The 19,257-nt window shown below is 33.0% G+C and overlaps 1 protein-coding gene across 1 annotated transcript; it reads left to right on the top strand.

Moving 5' to 3' along the window:
• Positions 1-143: 143 nt before the first annotated feature.
• Positions 144-18,366, top strand: LOC120353617 (akirin-like). Its single transcript, XM_039438131.1, has 4 exons — positions 144-552; positions 12,098-12,324; positions 14,734-14,896; positions 17,322-18,366. Exons 1-4 carry the CDS (start codon positions 372-374, stop codon positions 17,330-17,332), a joined length of 582 nt encoding a protein of 193 aa, XP_039294065.1. The 5' UTR covers positions 144-371; the 3' UTR covers positions 17,333-18,366.
• Positions 18,367-19,257: the final 891 nt, after the last annotated feature.

The following is a 19,257-nucleotide window of genomic DNA, read 5'->3' as shown; positions in this document are numbered from 1 at the left end:
ATAATTGTATTTGCCAATAATTCCCATAAAACTTTATAATAATTCTTTTTTATATTTCTGTATCAAGTTAATGCAACGCATGAATAATTCAACATTCAAAGAACTACGCATGCGCTGTTGCCAACTTCTAGCCAAGCTGATTACAGAACAACATCTGAGTTGGTTCTTGGTTGTGTTGTAGTTGTAGTAGTGGTCAGATAGAATTTGGCAGCCATATTGATTTTATACATCGGTTGGCTTGTTCAGCCAGTTCTCAATTTTGTTATCCGTTTCCATCTGCATTATATTTTTACAGTTCTCTTCTTAAACGTAAAATACTGTTTTCAATATTATTCTAAATTATCCAATAAGTTTTATTGAAGGAATAAACTATGGCTTGTGCTACTCTGAAACGTTCCTTGGATTTTGATCCCGTTCATAGCCATGGACGACCATCCAAACGTCAAAGATGTGTTCCAATGTGCGTTAGTCCATCAAGTTCACCTCCAACAACTTCTACAAGCGATTACAGCCCATCGCCTTTTTCAGATGCTTGCCCGAAAATGACCCCTGGTAAGTATTTATTTGTTAGATATTGGAATCCGTATAAGGGCCCATTATAGGCTCTTGTTTTTTATAGCCTATCATTGTTACACCCATGTTACGTAGTTTGCTAAGCAAATTTGTTATTCAATAAGTAATTTTTATATCTTCTATTACAAAGATTTTCTGTTTATTCATAAAAGTTTTTTAATACATCATAACTTATAAAAGAAAACAATTTTTAGGTAGCCCAACTTAATCTAAGCTTAGGCTAGGTTACTTGGCAAGCTATTGTTACCCATAAAATGGTCAAACCGTCAACCTAATTTTTCATACTGCTTGAAATGATTATTAAACAATAATTTTAAACCTTTCACAAACAATTCTGTTGATTTAGCTTGAATTTTTATTTTTAAAGTTGCTAACAAAGCATTCATGACAAAGCTGATTTTTAAATTGATGCTGCTCTATAGACCATTTATTGTCTTTTTGCTGGTCAAACTGCGTTCTTTACATTTTTTTTTGTTTCTTTAGCAGTTTTGCAACTAGATAATTGTCTCCTTGAACAAAAAAAATTAACACCAAGATTTACAATGATACTTTAAAAATAATACTAAACCTGTAGGCTACAAAAAATTATAGTAAATCATGCTGCCCGATATTGCGAAAGTGCACTATTTTTCAAACAACTTTTAGGGGAGGAGGGGGCTATAAAAGTTGAGCAATTTTTAAATTACTAGGTACCTACTGACATTTTTCTTGTTCCCAATTTAGGGGGGATGTAAATCCAGATTTTTTTTCTAATTTGGGGGAGGGAAGTTGCGTTCATTGTTTTGGGGGGGCACCCCTGTTTATGGTTATCTACAGTTGTATTGTTATGGTAATCTAATTAAATCTATGTAAAATATAGTTTTTGTAACGCAGTTTATTGCACAATCAAACAATATATTTATAGGCTACAACTTTTATTTATGATCTTTGACTGTATAAATTACTTCGTCATTATAATTATAAAATATTTAATCGTGTAATGGGTCCCATTACCATAGATGCTCAGCAAAACATTCCCCTACTTGTTGATGTAGTAAGAGAATAAGTTATTGTAAAATTTATTTGTGTTGTGCTCTTTTTAAAAACTTCAAAATTATTTTTTATTAATAATTTTGTTTTAGAAATATAAAACTTAACCCGTAATCTTAACATTTTTAATTATGAGTCATTTTTATCAATGAACTTATTTAAACCATATCAATGAACAATGAATTTAAACAATTTGCTAAAACAGCACGGCTGCTACATATATGACATACCGGTTACTAGAAAAACCCAGACAACAGCCACAAGTATAGATGGGTGCTACCTTAATATACCTATTAAAAAAGTAAAAGCAATAGCATACCCAAATTTAATTTCAGATCATCACTCAATACTATGTGACATAAAATATAAAGTCGAACATCAAACAGCCACTTATAAGTATGCCAGAAATTATTCAAAAGCAAATTTAAACAAACTAAAACAGCAACTAGGCCTTGTAAATTGGAAACCAGTAACTACGACTCATTCAGTGGAAGACAAATACAAAAAATTTCAAAGAATAATGCGATTAAGCATAGATGAAACCATGCCAAGAGAATCCAAGAAGATTAACATACCAAAAAACAAAATTTTTTGGGATGAAGAAACCACAAAACTAAAAGATGCTACAATGCAAGCATATGATAAGTATATGCTCACAGGCCGTATGGAAGACAAGGAACAGCATTTGACAATGAAAAAAGCTTATGACCTGGATGTAAAAAACAAAAAGCAACTCGAATTGAAAATGAAAATACAACAGGCAGAAAATAAAACCAAAGTCTTGTGGAGAACGATAAATGAGGAAAGAAAAAAATCCAAAAATGTCAGAAATGAGAACCTCTACCTAACTGTGCGAGATCAAAAAATTACAGATCCCTATCAAATTTGCAACATCTTGAACGCTGGCTTCATGCAGCCAATAAAAGAACTGAATGGACATAATAATACTCCCAATAATCTGGAATTGACAGAGAATGCTCAAATATTCGACCACTTTGATGCAGTTACTCACACAGAATTAACCAAGATTCTTATGAGACTAAAACCAAACAACTCCTCAGGTCATGACGAAATTACAGGGAAAATTCTAAGGTACTGTGAGGACGAAATTAGAAACCCACTGTTGCACATAGTAAACTCATCATTTGAACAGGCAGTATTTCCACATAGCTTAAAAATAGCCAAGATCTACCCCAAATTCAAAACAGGTGACCATACTGATCCAAAAAACTACAGACCCATAGCAAACCTTCCCATTGTATCCAAGATTATAGAGCGGGCAGCATACAATCAATTGATTTCATATCTGGAGACGAACGGGCTGTTGTCTACGAGCCAGCATGGATTCCGAAAAAATCATAGTACAGCCACAGCGATTTCCAAACTCTGTGATGAGGTGTGTAAGATATGGGAGGATAGAAAATATGCATCAGGACTGTTTGTCGATCTCCGAAAGGCTTTTGATGTACTCGATTGGAACATACTCAAAACAAAACTAATAAAAATGAGAATTCAAGGCAGAGCACTCAAGTGGATTGAAGACTACCTCCAACATAGAAAACAATATGTAGAGCTAGATTTCCAAAGACAAAATCAGATAATCACTTTCAAATCAACAGCACGATCAGTCAAAAGAGGAGTACCACAAGGGTCAATCCTGGGACCGCTGCTCTTTCTTATATACATAAATGATCTTCCGGATGAATTACAGGAAAACAAAAAGTGTATCCTATTTGCAGACGACACAACTATACTACTTCCCACAAACAGAAAGGAAAATCGAAACATAGTTGAATCAACTCTTACTACCTCAATCTGCAATAGAATGAAACTGGCCATAAATAATGAAAAAACAGTACACATGAACTTCACCCCAACAAACCAAACCCAGGATGAACCACAAAACAGTAATATAAAAACAGTGGAAAGCACAAAGTTCCTTGGTGTAATTATCGACAACCATCTGACCTGGAGGCAACACACGGACTATTTGTGTAAAAAACTCTCCTCTGCTACATATGTCATCCGCAGAATCAGAAATATTGCTGATGAGAGGACAGCACTAATCGCATATCACTCATTATTTATGTCACACCTGAGATATGGCATCGTCGCATGGGGATCATCAGCACAGGGAAATCTCGAGAGAATATTAAGGATACAAAAAAGGGCAGTGCGAATCCTACTAAGAGAAAACTACATAGAACACTGTAAACCACTCTTCAAGCAGACAGGTATCCTCACAGTGATCTCAATATACATCCTGGAATCCATCATCCTAGTGGTAAACCAAAGTCCGGCTTTAAGACGAGATAAGCACAGTTATAGAACACGCAACGTGGATGACATAAGCCTCCCCCAGCATCGACTTAAGAAGTATAGTAGATCTCCGGCCTATTCGGGGGCATACCTGTTTAACCTGCTTCCTGGCAACATAAAATCCCTAGTGAATGACAACACCTTCACAAGAAGACTAAAACAATACCTGATGGACAGACCATACTATAGCATTGCAGAATTCATTGATGACCACACCTTCTCACACCTTAAATAAAAGTGAACACCGACACCCCCACGATGGGACGAAAAAGACGATTCCCCGGTCAAGCAGACTGCGGAGAAGACATAAGAAGTTTGCAGCAGAAAGTTTGCAAGTTTGAACTGTTACTGTATTTCCACAAATTAACATCCTGTTACATCTCCTTCAACAGTTGCTTAGTTACGGTACAATTAATACATGATACTTGATATTCTCCCACTGGAAGCGCGTATGCGCCGTGGTCGTCAGATTGTTTCATCCTAAAGTAGAGCTCAATTTCCTTGTGGTTCCTGGTGTCGGTGTAGTGAGACTCTTTTCTCAAAGTATTCTTTTAGACTCAGTTGCGAGTCGAAATTGGTCAAGTGTACATCGTTGGTTGTCTCTTCCACTATTTTTATTTGTTTTCTGTGAGTAGTTTTTGACGTATTGGTGCTTGTGTGGTGTTGTTTTGAAGAGAAAATTCTGCACTACAAGAATTCGCCTTCACTTTTTTGTTATCATTGCTGGATAAAAAGATAAGTCACATTTTAATTTCTGCTAAACAAGAGTTTCTACATGAACGAATGAACCCGGTAGGAAATTTTTAATTTCTAACTCGAGCGATAAAGGCAGAGAGGAGTTATCAAGAAGAGATAACAGTCGATAGGTCTATTATTCTTTTTTCTCTCTTATTCCTTTTAAAACCAAAATTCATTAATCAGGAGCTTCCAATTCTGACCAGTGCCTTGAATGCTCTCTAGGCTTCTCCTAAAATATTCCTTTCAGTACCTATCCAATTATACTAGAAAAGAGAAAAAAGAAATTTGGTTTTATTTTACCTGTCTGGCTATATTAACAAATTTTATTTAAAAAAATGAAAGATCTTCTACTATGTTGAAATGCAGTTGTAGTTGCAATAAAAATTATACGGAAAAGGAAATAATCTCTTGTAGCATCTGTTCATTGCATTTTCATTTTAAGTGTGTCGGCTTAAATGAAGTAAACTTTAAAAAATTTTCGAAACAAAGAAAACAACATTGGAAGTGTCATAATTGTAGATATAATAAGGAATCAGAAATGGATAACAATACCAGTATTTCTACAACTTTCAAAGATGAAATTATTAATGAAATCAGAAAATCGATTTCATTGGAAATGAAGGATATTAAGGGTGAAATGAGGGACCTTCGTCAGTCAGTTGAATTTGTCTCTACAAAGATGGATGAATACAAGGTTCAAATTGAGAAATATGCATCTGAATACAAATCTATCATAAAAGAAAATAATTGTTTAAAAATAAAAATGACCGCCATGGAATCACAACTAAATGAGCTGCAACAGTACACGAGGTCAAATAATCTTGAGTTTCACGGCATCCCAGTTACGAGAGAGGAAGATATTAACTTGATTGTTAAAGATGTTGCAAAGTATCTGAAGATGAATATTAGAGAAGAAGACATTGATGTTGCACACAGACTTCCTACCACCAAGGGCAAAATTCAGCCGATAATAGTAAGATTCACACGTCGTGACATAAAAAATAATTTGCTTTCAAGTTATAGAAAATGTCTTAAAGAACTGAAGGATAAAGCTAAATTGAATGAGGGAGATGGTGGGGGAAACGCTGGAAATGTGCAGACGCAATTGAGAACTGTAAATGTGAACAAAAACTTACAAGATGGGCCTGTGTATATCAATGAAAATCTCTCACCTTATTATAAAGAAATTCTTTTTCAAGCAAAGTTGTTTGCAAAGAATCATAAATTCAAATTCACATGGATCCGGAATGGAAAAGTATTCGTCAGAGAGAGTGAAGAGACCAGAATAATTCGAATTTCCAGTATGGCTGATCTGGAAAACCTGAATGCGAAATTGTTAAATGTCAACTTGACTTCTGAGAGTGGATAGGACTGGCCCACCGGACATTCAACAGGAGGAAAAGACTTTCTTTTGATTTGTTTTAGTATTTACAAATGGCTGATATAGAAGAAATCTTTAATTTATATGATAGTGAAAATAATTTAACAAAAGAAATAGATGATTATTTTAATTATTTACCCTTTAGTGAAAATAAAGATATAATTTTTTTAAATATTTATGTAATGAATGTACGTAGTTTGAGCAAAAATTTCAATGAATTCCTGTGTCTTCTTCAAAACTGTAAAACTTCTTATGACATAATTATCCTTACAGAGACATGGATAAATGAAAACACTCCTTTTACTTTTAACATACCAGGTTACAGAGTAGTTAATAAAAGTTCTAAACTGAATAAGTGCGATAGTTTGTGTATATATGTAAAAGATTCTTTCGACTTTTCTACATTGAACTGTGAGATTGATGAATGCAATTCAATATCTCTTGATATCAAAACGATTAGTGGTAAAACTCTTAAATTTATTGGTATCTATAGATCTCCTAGTGGTAATGTGCCGAGATTTTTATCTAGTTTAGAAAATTATATAACATCAATTCCAAAAGATATTGACGTCTGTTTTGCAGGCGATATCAACTTGAATATGAGTTTAAGTAATCAGCTTATTATTGAGTATGTTGATATTTTTAGTGGAAACGGGTTTAAATCTTACATAAATGGAAATACGAGAGTAACAGAGACTTCCGTCTCCTGTCTTGATCATATTTTTCTGAGAAACAATGATAAGAAATTAAAATGTAAAATAGGCAATATATTGAAGACTCATATTACAGATCACTTCTCGGTTTCTCTCCACTTGGGGTATGTAGACTGTTTTGTTGGTGACATTATTGCCCCAGTAAACATTAAGAAAATAAATTATGACATTTTAAGGCAGGCTATGGCTGAGGAAAAGTGGAGTGCTATCATGGAGGATGTTTTTGATGATGTTGATGATATGGTTGTATATTTCATAAATACGCTTAATAAACATATTGCGAAATCAACTCAGGTAAAAACGGTTACTCATAAAAATAGACCCCTAAAACCTTGGATAGTTCCCGGATTGATAAAATCGATCAATACCAAAGATAAAATGTATAAAAAAATTAAGAAAGAGCCTTTCAATATAAGATTAAAACAAGATTTGAAAAATTTCAGGGTAATATTGAATAAAGTAATTACAACTGCTAAAACACATTATTATAAAAATCAAATTAATAAACACAATAATAACCCCAAGAATCTTTGGAAGTGTATAAATGAGATTATTAATGAAAAAACCACAGGCAGAGATAAGATTACCATTGATGCAAACACATTAAATGACCATTTTGCCTCTGTCGGAATGAAACATGCTCAGAATATCAAAATAACTAATGAAAAAATTGAATTGCAGTTTGAAAAATACGATCACCATTTTCAAAATTCTTGGTTCATTAATCCAGTTTGCTCATCTGATATAGAAAAAATAATTAAAAATTTAAAAAGTAGTTCTAGTCCTGGTCTTGATGGCATAAATAACATGACTTTAAAACACATAGCCGAATACATTTCAACACCTCTATCTCATGTTATAAATAAGATCTTCATCACAGCAACATTTCCAAATCATTTTAAAATTGCAAATTTAAAACCGTTATTTAAAGGTGGAGACAAAAGCAACCCCAACAACTATAGACCCATTAGTCTTTTGAGTAACATAGCAAAAATCGCAGAAAAATGCATAAAAATGAGTTTATTGAGTTATATTGATAAGTATAACATTATCCAAAAAAATCAATTTGGTTTTCAAAAAAATAAAAACACGCAAGATGCACTAGCTTATTTTATAAACATTGTCACAAATAATCTTAATAAAAATGAAAAACCTTTAGCAGTCTTCTTAGATTTATCGAAAGCATTCGACACGGTTCCACATGATAATTTATTTATTAAACTAGATAAAATGGGTATAAGAGGAATCCCTCTTGATCTAATAAAAAGTTACCTGCAAAACAGATCCCAAATTCTATCTTTAAATTCTCAAGAAAGTTCTGTAACCCTAACATCTTTTGGTTTGCCTCAAGGTACCGTGCTATCTCCAATACTATTTCTGCTTTATGTAAATGATCTTTTAAAACTGAAACTAGACTGTGGTAAACTGGTGTCTTTTGCCGATGACACAGCTATAATTTTTTCGCAAAAAAACTGGGAGGATGCTTTCAGGGTTGCTGAAGGTGAAATGTCTAAAATTCAAAAATGGCTTGAACTAAATACATTGAGCTTGAATGTACAGAAAACTAAATATATTTCATTTTCAGCAAATGCAGCTGGAAAGCCTGATAGAAACTTAAAAATAAAACTTCACTTAGAGTGCACAAACAAGGACCTCTGCAGTTGTCCAAGTATTGTAAATGTATGTAATTTAAAGTATTTAGGAATAATTATTGATGAATGCTTGAAGTGGCAGCCCCATACTGCTTTTATAACAAAAAAACTTAAATATATTTCATATAAATTTTACCAAATAAATAAAATATTAGAACTGAAAGATTTAAAAACCGTGTATTTTGCATTGGTGCAATCCATTTTGGAATATGGGATAGTAATCTGGGGTGGAGCTTTTGACACTCATGTAAATAATTTATTCATCACCCAAAAATATATTATTAAAACAATATTAAATAAACATAGACTTTATTCAACTAATCTATTATTTCACGAATTTAACGTTTTGACTTTGAGACAACTCTACTTGAAAAATTTAACAAAATATATTATTAAGTATAAAGACAATTTTTTTATGATAAATGAATCTCATTACAATTTTAGGCCAAATACTATCAATAAATACAAAGTTTATTATGCAAAATTTACACTAGTTAAGAGACAGTTGATATATTTAAGCAGCAAGTTTATAAATATATTACCTTTTAATTTAACACATATAACTAGAGATACCAGTAATGATATAAAAAATTGGATAATTGCAAACTATTTCACTTAAATAGAAAACCTTATTTAAATTAAAATTTATTGTATCCCTTATAATTTATTTACTTTTATCTTTTTTCATTCTCAGAAATGACTAAATGATGAGGATTTTTTTTTTATTTTAAATATTATTATACTATTTTCGATTTGCAACGGTCACCAGCGGGCAAAGTTTATTCTTTTGCTGGTGATGCCATATATAATAAGTAAATTATATTTACATATGTAAAGAGATATTTATGATTTTTTATTATTATTTTCTTATTTTTAAGTTAACACTTGTATTTTGTTTAAATTTATTATTCATAATTTTTTGAATTCGCTCTTTATTTGTGATTGTTTTTGTTTTTTTAAATGGCGAAATAAATGATTTGATTTGATTTGATTTGAGACTATAATATGGTCTTGTTTTGAGGAATTTTTTTAGTTCATTTTTAAATTGACTCAAGTTTTCCAAGGTCTTCAATTTATTTGGCATGCAGTTGTATATCCTAGCGCATCAGCCTATTGTGTCAGTCTGGATCGTACCACTGTCACATGAGTGTCGTTTCTTCGTCTGGTGTTGTAGTGGTGATATTGCTGATTGCTCAAAAAAATATCTGGCTTCCTTCTAGTCATCAAACATGCCACCAAAACAAACAGTGCAGGTAGTGTTAGAATACCATCCTCTACAAACAAGGGTCTACATTGGGCGAGGTATGGTTGCCTGAAGATAGTCCTTAGAATTCGTTTCTGCAGAAGTAAAATTCTTTCCATGTGTGGACTGTTTCCCCAGAATAGTATACCGTAATTTATTATACTTTGAAAACAGCCGTAGTAAACATTCATAAGTACTTCTTGATCTAGGAGTGGTTGAAGACGGCGCATCATATAGCAAACAGCTGTCAGTCTTGGTGATAGGTTCTCAATGTAGTCGCCAGTCCAGGTTGTCTGATATGGATATGCCCAAGTATTTTGTACTCTCCACCACACTCACACTAGATCCCTCCAATCTGAGGAGAGGAGTACTTTCATCCTTTTTCCTATTGTAGAACTGCAGAATTTTGGTTTTCCCTTTGTTTAGCAATAATTTATTTATATGACACCATTTACTCACTTCATTTAAACCAGTTTGTGCTTTAACTTGGATTTAATATCATAATAAACAATTTTAATTTTTAAATATGCTGGGAATGAAGGGATTTTTAAAATTTCAAATTTTTAAAAAGTTGGTATTCCTGTAATGACATTGAGAAAGATGTATTACGTAGTAATGATATTAAATTTACTTTTTTTGATCGTTCATATTTTTTAATGAGTGATTAAAATTTATCTTGTAATCATGCATCAGGTCTTTCAGGTATTCCTGTAATGACATTGAGAAAGATGTATTACGTAGTAATGATATTAAATTTACTTTTTTTGATCGTTCATATTTTTTAATGAGTGATTAAAATTTATCTTGTAATCATGCATCAGGTCTGACGCATGACCATCATATGGTTTAACTATAATTTTATAAAAGAATCACATCTTACCACTTAGTAAAGTAAGTACTTATTCAAGCTATGTAATTGATGGGAAGTTCCACCTCGCCTGAATATATCATTTAAACCGTGAATGGGCCTTACGACTGTCATACTTCAGCCGGGAAAGAAGACAGTTAACGTGCCCATAAAGCTGGAGATGATGTCCATTGAGTTTTCATTGAACCACTTTTACCCAAAGTTGATACAAGTAATTTGGGATTGAGTATTTTGGAAGTCGCTCAGTGTGAGTTACCCAAGTTGAAGTTATCACAAATAGGAAAGAAATATAATTATTCATTTATCATTACTTGAGGATGATTCGGAACGTTTCAGATGGCCTAGAAAGGTAGTAAGGAATAGAATTGAGCAATAGAGTGTAAGAAATATGAAATCAGTTTACAGATAACAATCCCTAGGCTACATCTGAAAATATAGTTTTATTCCTCTGGCTACAATCAGCTTCAAAAAAATCAGGGTCGAAAATACAGTAAGAAGAGGATACATCAGAATTTGATTCTTGACTCTTTACAAAAAAAATTGTAAGCTTACTGTCCAAAGATGGAGTTATTGCACTATAAACATATGAATAACTAATAATTTATGAATGAACTACTGATAACTTGTAACAGTGGGTGAAATTCAACCAATCAGTCATCTACTGAGGAGTCATCTACTCCAAAAATGGAGTTATTGCACTATAAACATTTGAATAACTAATAATTTATGAATGAACTACTGATAACTTGTAACAGTGGGTGAAATTCAACCAATCAGTCATCTACTGAGGACTAATTATTATAATAATTATTAAGTGAGAAATAATAATATAAAACATTAGAATCTATTATATGCCTATTGTGTGATGTATGAACGCGTTTTATGATCGCTGTAAAGCATATCTAAGGACTACGCGCATCAGTAAACTTTGACACTGTAAACGCCTGGCGTGTTCATTTGAACACTGCTCATATCTCGGATCCCAGTGAATGTATGGGGGTTGAAACTCTACATAAGTATTGGTTCCGTGTCTACATCATATTCTGAAAGATTCATAAGAATATGGATTATATATTATTTCACTGGTCATATCTCGGGTCCCAGTGAATGTATGGGCTTCAAACTGTACAAATAGTATTGTTTCCATATGTCTACATCATATTCTGAAAGTTTCATAAGAATCGGAAAGAAAAAACTTTGACGCTAAATGGTTGATTTAAACTATTCAATCATAAAAACAATATTATTTATTTATTCAATCATTCAGAATTACACAACTTACAGAGAAGTACCACAGGCTTATAAGCCCAAAACGGTTCCAATTTTAATTTATACAACAGTCCAAATGTAGTTAGGTTATGTTTCCCTTAACATTCTTCAATTACACACTCAATTTACAGTTCATAACACACAAAAATCATTTTTCAATTAAAAAATACTTTTAAATTGAATTAAATCAATCACAATTATTTATAAAATTCCAAACTTTGAAAAAACTATAAAATTTTGAGACCAAACGACAAACACACTTATATTATATTCAATATATTATTTTATTGTAATTATTATTTGTGTTTCCAGAAGCGATGGCGGCCGGCATTCGCGAAGAGATCCGGCGCCTGCACAGACGCAAACAGTTGCACTTCAATCCGCAGGGCGGCGCTAGTGGTCATCACGCAGCTGTTGACGCTGACTCTAGCAGTTCAGAGTCCTCTTCACCAGGGCCCGCGTCTCCCACCTCTGCATTCGTACATCACCAGCACCAGCCCTCGGTATCACGTGACAAGCCACTCTTCACATTTCGCCAGGTCACTAATTTGCCTTCTTTAATCTAAATTCAAAATTTATTTATGACAAGATAGACTACAAGGAAGACTACACGCATTACGCCCAAATCAGTCTTTACTAATAATATCGTGGCACCGAGCTTCGCTTGTAATTTATTTCTTGACTTGATAAACCGAACACAATTCTTTAAAATGATTGGGGAAGGACTAACAGGCACAGCCCAAAACTGTTTCTTCTCCGAAATTTGATTTCTACACTATACATAGTCCAGAAAGTAGGTTATGTTCCATACACTTGAATTCAGGTTCAATTTTCAGTCCAAACCTTTGAAAACAAAAAAGTTCTAATTTAGATTATTTACAAACCAAATTGAATAACAAAATAACACTCACTAATCACTTGAAATTGTCAAATAATGATCAACTTTGAAAATTATTATATACTCTAGTTTAGAAGGATTATCATGCCATGTCAGCAAATCAGATTATGTTGATCAAATCGATTAAATTGTCTAGCTAGATAAAATTTCTCGCTGATTGATTTCAGATTGGAAATAATTCTGTCTCTCTCCCACACAGGCACTCACATCTTCTGTTATCGACAGACGACGAAATTATCATATGTTTTTCCAAGGATGAATAATTGTTATCCTTTTGATGTCCTTCAGCGACTTTTTCTAGGGATGAGACCTAGTGCAATCGAATTTTTATATCATAAACCTACTATGTTCCAAATTTCGTGAAAATAGTTATAGCCGTTTTCGAGATCCGTTGAACAAAAATGATCAGATAACCAGACATAAAAATATAAACAGATATACAGAAATTGCTCGCCCAATATAATAGGATTTAGAATCAAATTGAAGCAAGTAAATAAGATGAAAGGTACACACTACAGAAATACAGTGCATGCAATTCACAAAAGTTATAAATATAAGCATAGAGTTTCTCCCGTTAGGGCTACTCATGTAAATAATTGGAAAATAGAAATCCAAGTACCCTTTTTAAAATTGTTTAAAAGGCCACTTATATTTTTATAATTCTATTTTTTTATAGCGTATGGTGTTACCAAGATACATTTGATAATAACCCTGTTGAATTCAAAACAAACTTATTTTTTGGTTGAAAAATGTGGAATGCATTCCACTCTTGAGGAGTAGCTTTATAAGTTTACCTCTCATAAAGAAGTATTCACTGTAAAACTCAACAGAGTAATGAATATTCCTTTTAAGTGGAATCAATGATTGCTGGAGTGAATCACTACAGTATAGCTCTACCCTAGTTTTCTTGTAGATGATCTCCATGAAACAGGAATAGATATCTTTAAGAACTAACAAAATTGTACTGGCATTTTGAGCCCGGCTTTCCAATGTACACATTCTAGTGGAGTACATTAATGGGAAACTAATAGACAATTGGAGGGATTAGGTGTTTTATATCGTTTTTCAAGTTGAACATTTTATTTGGAAGGGTCTAGCAGTTTCAGAGTCGTGCATTTCCTCTTAATTTTTATTTGAAAAAGTAGTCTATATAGTGTTCACTATAATTATTAAAAGTTGATGACAAGCTAACATTGAAATGCACCAGGCGAGTTCAGTCTTAATTCGGGATCACCGCAACACTAAAGGCTGTGTAATCACTTTTTCAAGTAGTGCTCGACCCCTAGATTCAAGTGCAAGTAAAAATAACTCTTACATTCTTACATAGTAAAATCAATTATTTGTAATATTGTACTTCATGTAACTTGTTTTTGTCATCTTGAATCCACTTGAATCAAGTAGAAAGGTCTCCGGTCCAGTATTATCCCACAGTCGAATCCCATCATGCTCATAATTAGTACAGTTTTAACAACCTATCAAATCAATTAGTCCCTGTAAATTGACTGATGCAAAAGCCTCTTGAATAGGTATGATCAATGCTCATGAGATTTAGTGGTATTTATTCATAATGGAAAAACAAAGATATAATGAATTATCACAATTCCTATTTGTATATTCAACCTTTAATTTATCACAAATGAAATTTGTTGATTACATCTTGAGATAATCCAAACAAAATTTGTGGTGGTTGACTACATCTTCGTGTTTTAATTATTTATCAGCTTAAATATCACTAATATCTCATGTCAACATCCAATTGTGCGCAGCATGCTTACTCTTCCTCACTACTCGTCCTTGCTACAAACTGGAAGGAGAAATCAGTTTTCCCTCTCCATGTTGAAAGTAATATCTCGAACATTATATTATATCTCAGGAAACACTAATAATAGGCCTACCTACTTAAGACAATACAGTTTGTATAATCCAAATAAAATCTGTGATAGTTGTTTAATTCTTTATGTGTTATTAAGTGTTGCCTGAATGAATTTCTAATAAAACTCAGTAAAATATAGCAGCGTTATTATTAAGTTTGTTGCGTTTGTTGATGTAGGTTGGGATAATCTGCGAGCGCATGCTGAGCGAACGCGAGACCCAGCTGCGTGAGGAGTACGACCGCATCCTCAACATGAAGCTCAGCGAGCAATACGATGCCTTTGTCAAGTTCTCCAACGACCAGCTGCACAGACGCTTCGACGTGTCCACTGCTCCCAGCTGTAAGTATCGTCCAATTCATTCAAATTAAGCACAGCCGAAGCTTAAATTGAATTTAGTCAGCTGGTGATGGTTTGAACTCAACCTTTGGCCCGGTTGCACAAAAGCCGGTTAAATTTTAATCGTGATTAGTTTCACGAGAACCAATCAGAGGAGGCTTTTTCGTAAAGAAGGGTTCTTTAATTGGTTATCGTGAAATTATTCACGATTAAAATTCAAGGCTTTTTTGAAAAAATGCTTCTCTTATGGTTCTCGTGAAATTAATCATGATTATAATTTAATCGACTTTAGTACAACCGGCACAAAGTAAACCACATTTTAATGCACGAAACTCCATATGGATTCAATCCAGTTTGCAATAAAATTTAGTTTTAACTAAAACTGAGCAAACGGCTCTTAGTGGCGAGAGTAATATTGTGCGTTATATACAGATAAGTCACTGATAAGTCCGATAAGTCACTCCCTATTTTTATACAGCTATACTTTCTTTATTTATGAACCAATTTTGTTAGAACTACATTTATTAGATCAAACTCTTTGAGGTTGTGTTTAACACCAATTTTCATTTGTTTCAATTCAAAAATGCCCCCTCACTTGACTGTGTAAGAACGAGCCGAAATAGCAGCTCGTTATGACTTCTGGGGATCTGTGGTGCGAGTACAAAGGTGGTGGAGGGCTGAACGAGGGATCCATGCAACACTGGATGCAAAAACACAGATCTTTCTCAAGAATCGTTGCAACAGAGTAACGTGAAAGACCACTTTCACGAGATCCTTGACGCAGTGATTTCTTAGGACTCCTCATGAACTCTGTCAACATTCTCTGCTGTCCTTGACGTTGATGGTCTTCCTGATCGTTTTGCATCTGCGACACTCCCTGTTGTTAGTAATTTGGAATGGAAATTTCATCAGTTTTTATATCCATTTTTGCATGGATCCCTCGTTCAGCCCTTCACCACCTTTGTACTCACACCACAGATCCTCAGACCACATAACGAGCTGCTATTTCGGCTCGTTCTTCCACAGTCAAGTGAGGGGGCATTTTTAAACTGAAGCAAATGAAAATTGGTGTTAAACACAACTTAAGTGCTCTATCTAACAAATAATGTAGTTCTAACAAAATTGGTTCATAAATAAATTATAGCTGTATAAAAATAGGGAGTGACCTATCAGACACTCTGTACATAACGGATGGAAATTTGAGTTGTCACAACTACTTATTCAAGCCGTCAATGACTCTCCGGGATACTTCAGCCGGTAACGACAGTTTAACGTGCTCATCCGATTAGCTTAGTCAAAACTAACAGCTGAATAACATTAGCTGAAAACATTATAAAAATTGTTTAGATATCGGTAAGTGAAAAGGCGAGAAGGTGCAGTGAAAACGACTAATGATCGAGGACATAGATTGAAGATCAATTCTTTAGCCGTGAAATACATACACTATAGAGGATTTTTTATTACAACCTAATTTAGTTTCTCGATATTTCAATGAATAAGAGCCGTTTGCACAGTGACAGTTTAAACTAAAATCCATTTTGAACTGGATTAAATCAGTATCAAGTCTATAAGTTTAGTTATAGTTTGTTATAATGTGTTTCATTTTGAGTTTAAGCTACCAGCTAATTTAATCGAGTTTAAGCTTTGACTGTGCAAACGGCCCTAAGTGGTAGCAACCACTTGGAATCTTTCTATTCAACATAATAATTCTGTCATCCCAACTTTTATTATTTTGTTCAATCATGTGTACAGTTGTAAAGCTCGAAGTGCCTTGATATTGATACTGAATTTATTACGAATGATTGATTGATTATAAGTGGGGTTGTATTTTATTGTTTTTTGTCAGTTACAAATGGTGTCCTAAGGCCAAGAGTGGATAAGTTTTTCATAAGTTTCGTTGATTTCAAGCTATTTAGTCTTATTTCGTTTCGTTGTTATGGGTAGTATGTTCATTCTATTTTAAACATGACAAACCCTGTTCGATATTACCTATTACAAAAAGCAACTAAATACACCACTCTTTCTATTCTACTTCTATTCTCTCTTATCAAATATGTCTTCTCAGGGTGATCTCCCTACCTAACTTTCATATCACATCCACTATTCTATAACCTCAACCAACCTGAAAGATACAGTATGAAGATACCGAAGATCAAATACTGACCCCAGCGTCTTGGAATGCTTCCGGATCTAACAAGATCTTGAAGCATTAGTACAAAATTGTTTAGTACTAGTTGTTGCTTGTTACTCTAATTGAGAAGATAGAATTCTATTGAATTGAATGAGTGACTACTGGAAATAATGTTGTTCATACGATACTATTTGATATGATTCATGCAAGTATTCAAATGTATGTGTTGAATGTACTATAGTAGATCCTATTTTGTTTGAGTGAGATATTAAAACTGCTGTTTTCTATCTTTTTCAGACCTCTCTTAAATGGACCAGTATGCGACGAATAGCAGATGAGACAAATCTTTCCATAATTTATGGAGCACAATAATAATATAATACTGATAACGCTGCTCCTACCGAAATCCTTTATAACTGCAATAGTTGTGTGTTCCGCAAGGAAATGCTGTGCCTCATCTTGAAAGTAATGATATATTACTCTTAATTAAAAATATTATTACATTCATAATTCTCTGATAATAATACAATTATCGATAAATTTATATGTTGCATAAAAATTGGAGTTGATTTTGATTTATTTTTCAAATTTTTGATAAGAGACATGTGTCATTGTTTACAGATTTTCTACTCCATTTTTTGTAGTAGTATGTTTTAGGTGAATTTTGGAGTGACATTGTATAAAATTGCTTTGGGGTGACATTTTGAAATGACTTTGAGCGTTGAGGTGGTTTGTTGTGGTGCTCATATGATTTCGGTTATTATCTTTTTGTGTTCCAAGTTTTTATTGGTAGTTTTGTGCTGCAATGTTGCTGTAAGCTGGAGTTACAACTGATTTTTACTAGCTTCTGTGATAATTGTGAGCGCATTATTACTATACTTATCTGACAATTAGCAAACATTTTCAAATTGACCGAGTGACTATTTATTAAATATGAATAAAATTCAAAAATACTCTTGATAATGATTCATTCTTGTATTTAAAAATTATTTATTTTGACCACCTATTTAAGTTAACTTTCATTTTATGCCAATTCTAATCTAAGGTTTTCAAATAATGTAAATTTTTGTAGTTTATATATGTAGGTAGTTTTTCAATATATTATCCTTCATTTAATTTGTTAACGTTTAGGCTTTGAATGATGATGTTCTGATAAATTCATTTTCACAATTATTATTATGTATTTTTATGTTGATCATATTGGAAATTTTCGTTGATAAGAATTACACAATTGACTACATTGTTAGTAAGTAGCTGACTTAGATTAATTACTATAACTGCGAACTGTAATACTGTATTTATATTTGAAGTTGTAATAAATTGAGTTTTGATTGTAATCGGGCTAGTAGTGTGTTAATTGGTGTTTTCTGAAACTATTACATATTTTCATAACATTAACAGAAAGAATATCATTGGTTCTTTTGGTGAGTGTTGACATACTGGCAAACAGCAAATGTGTGATCACTCCCATATCAACCAATGGTTCTCTATTTCTGTTGAAAGAAGCCACAATTAATTCATTTGAAAGCATGAATTGAGTTACTTGATAGGATAAAGTCCTGTCTATTTTAAAATATAATTACAAACTACCTACAAACCTACTCACTTGAACCAGACACAAAGATTCTATGGGTTAATTGAGACGAGTTGAACCTTGGATAACTTTAATTGAATCATTGGATATCATGTAATGTAGAGGATAGGTCGTCACGGATACATACATCTATCTAGCCTATAGCAAAATTTATGCATCAAATTGTGTACAAATACTTGACATGAGGAAAGGCACAACAGGCTCATGCCCAAAACTGTCCCATTTCCAATTTATTCTATACTGTCCAAATCAAAATGTTGGTTATGTCACTTTCACTTTTCAAAATACAATTTAAACTCTTCAATACTGAGATGAACAAGCAATTTTTGAATCAAATAGTTACTATTAGAGTCTAGAATCAAAAAATCTAGAACAGTAATATATTACATTAAAGAATACCTTTTTATGAAATAGGCACCTTGGTGCTTGGATGTGAAGTTTTAGAACGAGCAGATTATCAAAGACTGGAAAATCTCCTTTCTGTAAATAAATATATAAGTATAATAGGCGGAGGGTAGCATAAGCTATCTATCATAGCATAGCTAATATATCTCTTCTCTATGGTAAATATACAAATTGATATCTCTTCTCTAAAAATATGCAATTTCCACTGCAGCTTATCCAGGCTATTTTATCTAA

This window comes from Nilaparvata lugens, chromosome 11 (genome assembly GCF_014356525.2).
Source record: "Nilaparvata lugens isolate BPH chromosome 11, ASM1435652v1, whole genome shotgun sequence".
NCBI lineage: Eukaryota > Metazoa > Arthropoda > Insecta > Hemiptera > Delphacidae > Nilaparvata > Nilaparvata lugens.
Note: the sequence above shows the minus strand (reverse complement) of the source record. Positions and strands in the feature narration are given on the sequence as shown.